The sequence below is a fragment of the Lynx canadensis genome, chromosome C1 (genome assembly GCF_007474595.2).
Source record: "Lynx canadensis isolate LIC74 chromosome C1, mLynCan4.pri.v2, whole genome shotgun sequence".
In the NCBI taxonomy this organism is placed as follows: domain Eukaryota; kingdom Metazoa; phylum Chordata; class Mammalia; order Carnivora; family Felidae; genus Lynx; species Lynx canadensis.
Window position 1 is genome coordinate 33,564,420 of NC_044310.1, and position 6,875 is coordinate 33,571,294.

At 57.8% G+C, this 6,875-nt stretch overlaps 1 protein-coding gene across 1 annotated transcript; it reads left to right on the forward strand.

The window, feature by feature from the left end:
• The first annotated feature begins 2,024 nt into the window (after nucleotides 1–2,024).
• TMEM125 (transmembrane protein 125) lies at nucleotides 2,025–3,284 on the forward strand. Its single transcript, XM_030325105.1, has one exon. The coding sequence runs from the start codon at nucleotides 2,036–2,038 to the stop codon at nucleotides 2,693–2,695; it is 660 nt and encodes a 219-aa protein (XP_030180965.1). The 5' UTR covers nucleotides 2,025–2,035; the 3' UTR covers nucleotides 2,696–3,284.
• The last annotated feature ends 3,591 nt before the right edge of the window (nucleotides 3,285–6,875 follow it).

The window sequence follows — 6,875 nt, forward strand, 5'->3', positions numbered from 1 at the left end:
TGGAAACACCTGTTGATCCCCCTCCCCCCCCACACACACACCCGAGAGGCTCACCTGGACGCAGGTTAGGCAGGTGAAGCGCCTCCCCGGAAACGAAGCTGGAGCGCCCCACCTGCCTGGCCCAGCCCGCTCTGGTCGGATCCAGCACTTCCAGGTTTCTTGTGAGTGCCCCATGGTCCCCTGACCCCCACCGCCCCCACTCTCTCCCACTGGCGCTTCCTGACAACCTCCACCCCACCCCCGGCCTGGCCCCGCTGTCCCAGCACACCTGTGCCAGCACTTTTCGACCCCGTGAAGTCACAGCCCTGAGGAATGCCGGGACTGACTCCAGGTCCCCTCCCACGGCCCCTCCCCCACCTCCCTTGGGGGCATCTGCACCTGCTCCTCCCACCTCAAGTGCTAGGCAGCCCCTGGAGTGGGGTTGCGAAGGACCAGTAACCTCATCAGAGGTGTAACCCATGCACAGCCACATTAATCATATTCCGGGACCGATCCAGGACCTGCATCCTATATGAAGCAGGAGTCCTCTCCTAAATTAAAGAGGAGAACATTGTGTTCTCTGATTCAAAAAGCACGCTTTGGGCATCTGTGCAGGCCCAAGAATTCCCACTGGAAATTTGAAATGGCCGTGTCAACTGACTCGCCCCCATCCTTCAAGAAAATGTTACTGTCCTCACTTCTCAGATAAGGAGACTGAGGCTCTAAGAGGTGAAGTCATCCGGGGCTTCTCTGACCTTCCCCTGAGCCCCTCTTCTGACTAACCCACACCCAGCATTTATCACATATACACACCTGCTGTAAACTCGGGCTCCTTGAGGGCAGAGACCACAGCTGCTTTATTTCACCCAGTTTGAGTCATGCTGACTGGTCTCTAGAGGACATGTTAAAAGAGTGACCACCGTCAGGTCCCTTGCCCAAGTCCCATGGGTGGTAAGAACAGCAGCTGGGGTTCCAGCACAGAGCCCTCCTTCTCCCTTTGCGCCACTTTAGAGAAATCGTGGAGGAGGATGTCGTGGGGGATTGGTGATGGGGAGAACGGAGAAGAGTGGGAGGCAGGAAGACGGGTGTGGAAGAGGGTGATGAGGCAGGAGCCATGGGGATGGAAACAGGGACTGGATGGAGAGAGGTTTGCAGGTGGCCTCCCTGGGATTACACTCCACAAGGAAGTAAGGAACATGAGAGGGGGAGGAGGTCTGGGCTAAGAGCCTGGGATGCGACCCGTTGCATCAGAGGTGACTATGGAACATCCAGGTGACAATTGGCTTCGGGGTCTGGAGCTCAGGAAGGAGATCCAGGTTTGAGGGAGAAAGCAATTAGGGCACCAGCGGCTGTGGATGGAAATCAGAGGAGATGTTGGGGAAGGAGAGATCTAGGGGTTAGATCCTGACCCACAAGAGAAGTAGCCGCAGCCCCGAGAGAGAGGAGAGAGAGAGAGAGAGAGAGAGGATTCAGGGTCAGGCTGCTGGTTCCAGAAGAGTTAAGTCATTAGCCCCCTCCCTCCCCACAGCCCTCCCCCCAGGAGCCAGTGGTGACAGCTGAGGCCATGTGAGTCGGATCCTGAATGAGGCTTTATCTCTGCTCTTGGTCCCATCATCCACTGTGGCACCAGTTCCTTCGCCAGCCGGGATGGGACAGGCAACTGAGAGAGCCCGGAGAGGTCAGGGGCCGGGCCAGGGGCTTCCCTGGAGGGGTGGGAGGTGTGCTACGTGGGGGAAGTCCCCGGGGTCATTGGAGAAGCATTCCCAAGTGGCAGTGGGGGGGGGGGAGGCGGCGGGGGGAGGCCGTCGGGGGACACTGGGGTGGATTCCCTGGGATCATCCCCAAGGCTCCCAGAAGAGACCATAAAGGCTGAGCAGGCTGGGGAGGTGACAAGTGCGATTCCCGCCCCCCCGCAGGTGATGGTGGCCATACCCTGGACTGGGAGAGGAACAGGACTCTGGGCCTCTAGCTGCCGAGCTGGTGGGTGGGGCTCTAGGCCATGACCCGCACCCTCTGACCCCTGATACTGACCTCTGTCCTCTGCCCCGCCCCCTCTATGCCGGAAGGAGAGGCTCAAGCCCCGCCGGGCGGGGGGCCGCCCCCGGACGCGCTGGCGGAGCAGGTAGAGCTGTGGTGGTCCCAGCAGCCCCGGCGCTCGGCGCTCTGCTTCGCCGTGGCCGTGGCGCTCGTGGCGGGCTGCGGGGCGGGTGGCGTGGCGCTGCTGTCCTCCACCAGCAGCCGCTCGGGCGAGTGGCGGCTGGCGACGGGCACCGTGCTGTGCCTGCTGGCCCTGCTGGTCCTGGTCAAGCAGCTGATGAGCTCCGCCGTGCAGGACATGAACTGCCTCCGCCAGCCCCACCACGTGGCCCTGCTGCGGAGCGGCGGCGGGGTGGACGCCCTGGTCGTGCTGCTCAGCGGCCTGGTGGTGCTGGTCACCGGCCTGACTCTGGCCGGGCTGGCTGCCGCCCCGGCCCCGGCCCGGCCCCTGGCCGCCATGCTGTCTGTGGGCATCGGCCTGGCCGCCTCGGGTGCGCTCTTGCTGCTGGGCTTGCTGCTCTATCAGGTGGGCGTCAGTGGACACTGTCCGCCTCTCCGTGCGGCCGCCCCCTCCACCCACGCCCACCACGGTGGCGACGGCAGCATCTTCAGCATCTCGGGACGGTTTTCTGCCGGGCGGCGTCATGAGACCACGTCCAGCATCGCCAGCCTCATCTGACCGAGCCCGAGTTCCCCTGCCCGCGACCTGCCTCAGCGTCCACGGCGCCGTGCCAGGGTGGGAGTGGGTGTGAGTGTGTGCTTGCACGCGCACGTGAGTGCGTAGGTGTCCCCAGGACCGTCCGGCCCTCCGTGGGCTTGCGTGTCGCGTGTACCCACACATCCATGCCACAGGAAGGTGGAACTGGGGGCTTGTGGGTGGCAGTGGAACTGTCAGAGTCTACCCGTCTTGACCTGGGCCCCTGAAGATTCTTGGCCCCTGTTCCCAGCCCCCCTCAAATCCAACCCTGCCTTGGAACACCTATCAGAGATTTCCGGGAGCGACTGTCCTACCCCAGAGACCATACCGGCGACTTCACTGAGGAAAGTACCCGGTGACAAAGTGCAAAGAACGCGGGCTCCACAATGTGACAGGACTGGACTGGAATCCCCCACCCGCTGGGGGGCCTTGGGCAAGTGACTTAACCTCTCTGAGCCTCAGTTTCCGGAGAGTCACAGTCGTGGTCGTGGTAATCGATTGTGAGGACCACATCGTATATGGAAGGACTGGGCACGTGGCAGGTGTGCAATAAAACTGGGGGCCGTTGTCACTGTCGCTGTCGGTACCTCACCATCTCCCCTCCTCCTCGGCTTTCCCCTCCCCGACAACTACCGCTTCTACGGTGCACGCTGCCTACCTCAAGCTGACAAAAGGTACCCTGACGTGTCTCCTATCAGGCCTGTGATTTCTCCTCACAGGTATGAGGAAGCTGGAGGGGAGAGGGGGTGAGGGAAGGGGGGTGGGGAGGAGCGTGGCCTGAGTCCTTCACATTTGCTCCTGTGCTGGTTCAAGATGAAGTCTTAAGTGCCGGGGTTTTATCAGCTAGTTTCTCTGGAGGTTGCCACTCCCTACCCCACCTCTGGAATCGGATCGTCCTGGCCTATGTAGTAGCTGCACCTGCTGGCCTTCCTCCGGGCCCTCCCGCCCCCACCCCGGGTATGGGAGGGTTGTTTTAAACCCCCCTGGGGGGGTAAGAGTCACTGCCAGCTTGGGGTCAGCCCCAGGATCTCCCATCTACGGTGCAGAACGGCCTATGTGGCACCCAGCACCTTCCACCAGGACAGGAGCTACGGTTAGTTTCATCACTCCCTGCTTCTCGAGGTCAGATGCCATGCAGCCCCGCCAGGGCACCAAGATGGGCTGGGAAACCAGACAGGCCTCCAGGGGGCCCCAAGTGTGGAGATACAGGTTCTCCAACAGGAGGAAATTGCTTTCAGGAGTCAAGACCTAGGGGGCCTCCTGGAGAAAATGCTGCCGAGCAGATGGATGAGGGAAGGGTGTTGCCAGCCAAGGAGGGAGCAAGGTGAGTGGGAAGAAGAGGGCACATCCAGGAGGACGGTGGAACCTCTCCCCAGGACCCGTGGCATCTCAGACCCCACGTATTCAACATCGGATCCCCCTCCTCATCCTGAACCAGCTCCTTGTCCCACCCAGAGGGGGCGGGGGGGGGGCACCCTTCACCCAGCACCTGGGTTAGAAAGCTCGGTTGTGGTCCCAGATGGCACCCTGCCTCCCTCCTTATCCTGTGTCCAGTGAACATCACCTGCGGACTTCCCCACAGATGTGTGTGCGGTGCTCAACCCTCCACACTCACCCCCCAGCGCCCTCTCCATCTCTGCTTCATTTGTGCAGCCTCCCGCCTGGGGTCCTTATTTTTGCTGTTTTTTTTTTAAATGTTGGTTTATTCCTGAGAGAGAGTATGAGCAGAGAGAGAGGGAGACAAGAGGATCCAAAGATCTGTGCTGCCAGCAGAGAGCCTGATGCAGGGCTTGAACTCACAAACCATGAGATCATGACCTGAGCTGAAGTCAGACGTTTAACTGACTGAGCCACCCAGGCGCCCCTCTTTTCTTCTTCAGTTCACCTCTCTCCCAAGCCCAACACATACACCTGAGCCACAGTGACTGTTAAGGAGGTATTGGCGGGCAGAGGGGTGGGGTGGGAGGACATGACCACCTGTTCACCCATGAGCCGGACCCAGATGATGGGAGGCTCCTCACCCCTTCCCCTGCGCTTGGAATGTGTGTCCCACTTGCCTTTCTGGCTCTGAGAAGCTGCCCCAAGGATAGAGCCTTGAGACAATGATACAGCATTGAGACTATCTGGACTGTACATGAGATGGAACCCAGTTAAGGCCTCTATATAAACTTTTAAGATATGAGAGGCAGATGCAGCGGTCTACTCGACTTGTGGCCACTCAAGACAAGCCTCTAAGGGAGTTTTCTTGCCTGTTACACCTGCCAGTCACCACTCTGGAGTGGCCTGTCTCTGTCTTCGGCCTCTGTCTGACCTCCATGTACCGGGGCCAGCTTCAGATTACACCCGGGAAGCTCCAAGTTGCAACCCAGCACTGTCCTAAAACAAAAGTCCTTCCCCGTGCCCCCACCACACCCAGGCTACTGTGCAGGATCCCCGACATGATTCGGCCTCCCTCACACCTCCAAGCACCCCATGAGCCAGCCTCACGGAACTGTTGTGACCTCCGCATATTCTCACTTTTCCCAGCCTTTGTGCGCTCTCTTCTCCTTTCCTCCATACCCTTCAAGACCCGGTTCTCCAGACCTCTTCCGACTCTCTCCTCCTAAACTGATGAGTTGTCTGTTTTCTGTGCCTGTCCTTGCGATTGTAGACACCAGTCTGCAATTCTTTCTCTGTGTGCCTGTCTCCTTAATCAGGTGGTTGGCTCCTCCTGGGGGGATTTGGGTCTTGCCCATCTGCGCACCCCTTGTTCCCAAGGTGGGCCTGACACATAGCAAGTGCTTTGCTGCATGGATGAAGGACTCAGCTTGGTTGGAAGGCAATGTGTATGCAAGGATCAGGGAAAGACCCACCTAGAATAGGAATGGGTAGGAAACTTAGGCCACTGTCCCCACTGTTGGCCCTGAATCTTTCTGCCTCCCCACAAATTCTCACCCTTCCAGGGTTCCCAAGAGGAATCTATCATTATCACCAGCTACAGGGCCACCAGAGAACCCCACACTGCCTCTCCATCCTATGATATGGGGTGAAATGCGATTTCTTTTCAGCTAAGACAGGGTTACTCTTTCAACATATTTGCTTTAGAAAACTAAAGGAAGGAGCACCTGGCTGGCTCAGTTGGTGGAGCATGCAACTCTTGATCTCGGGGTTGTGAGTGTGAGCCCCATGCTGGGCATAGAGATTACTTAGAAAAAAATAAAAATAAAATAAAATAAAATAAAATAAAATAAAATAAAATAAAATAAAATAAAATAGAGTGCTTTAAAAAAAACCTTAAAGAACAAAAAACAAAACACCTAAAGGAAAACAGAAACACAGACGCCTAGAGAAGGGGGAAGGGACGGGTTACATCACACAAATGTCTAGATCAGCAGCTACTGCAGGCAGGGCCTTTGTTGAGCTTTCCTGGGAAAGATGCCAGATGAAGAATATGGCCCGTGGCCCCAGAGGGCTGTTCCAAAGGGCAGTGGAAGTCAGCACCCACACACCCAGCTATAACATGGGTCTGGGTGAGAGCGAGGTCCAGGCACAGGCAGGGCAGAAATGCTACTACTTCCGGGATCTCTAAAGTAGACTTCCCACAACCTCCAACCTCAAGCTTGTTTGCTCAAAGCATCTCACTGAATCCTCTCTTGGTCTACATTGCAACTAGCCATCTACTGGCCCCTCTGCTCTCTCTCTCTCTAAAGCTGTCCCCTCCTGTCTTCATCTCCCTTCTGGTTAAAATCCCATCGCCCAACATTTCACCCACTCCTTCACAGAGTCCCCAACCCCTTAGCGCCCCGCTCCTTTGAAGTTCACCCAGCTGCTTTTGCCACACCTACTGCCTCCCAGTGACCAGGTATTAGGCCAGGCCGCCTGGTGTCACCACGAATTCCTCATCACCCATCTCGACTGGTCTGCAATTCTGCTCATCAGTTACGCTGCATTTCCCTGGTCAGCTCCTGCTTTCACAGCGGACCCCCCAAGTTCTCTCCACTCCCCTCACACCTCAGCATCACCCCCTGCAGATGGTGTGACCTCCCCTGTCAGGAGAAAACGAGGGTCATGTGGTGGGAGGCCTTTACCTTGCTCCCCTCAAATCGCTCCTCCTTCACTCCTATCTGTGGAATGGCCTCGTCAGCCCAGCTGAGGAATTTGGACTTTGTCCTCAGGACAATGA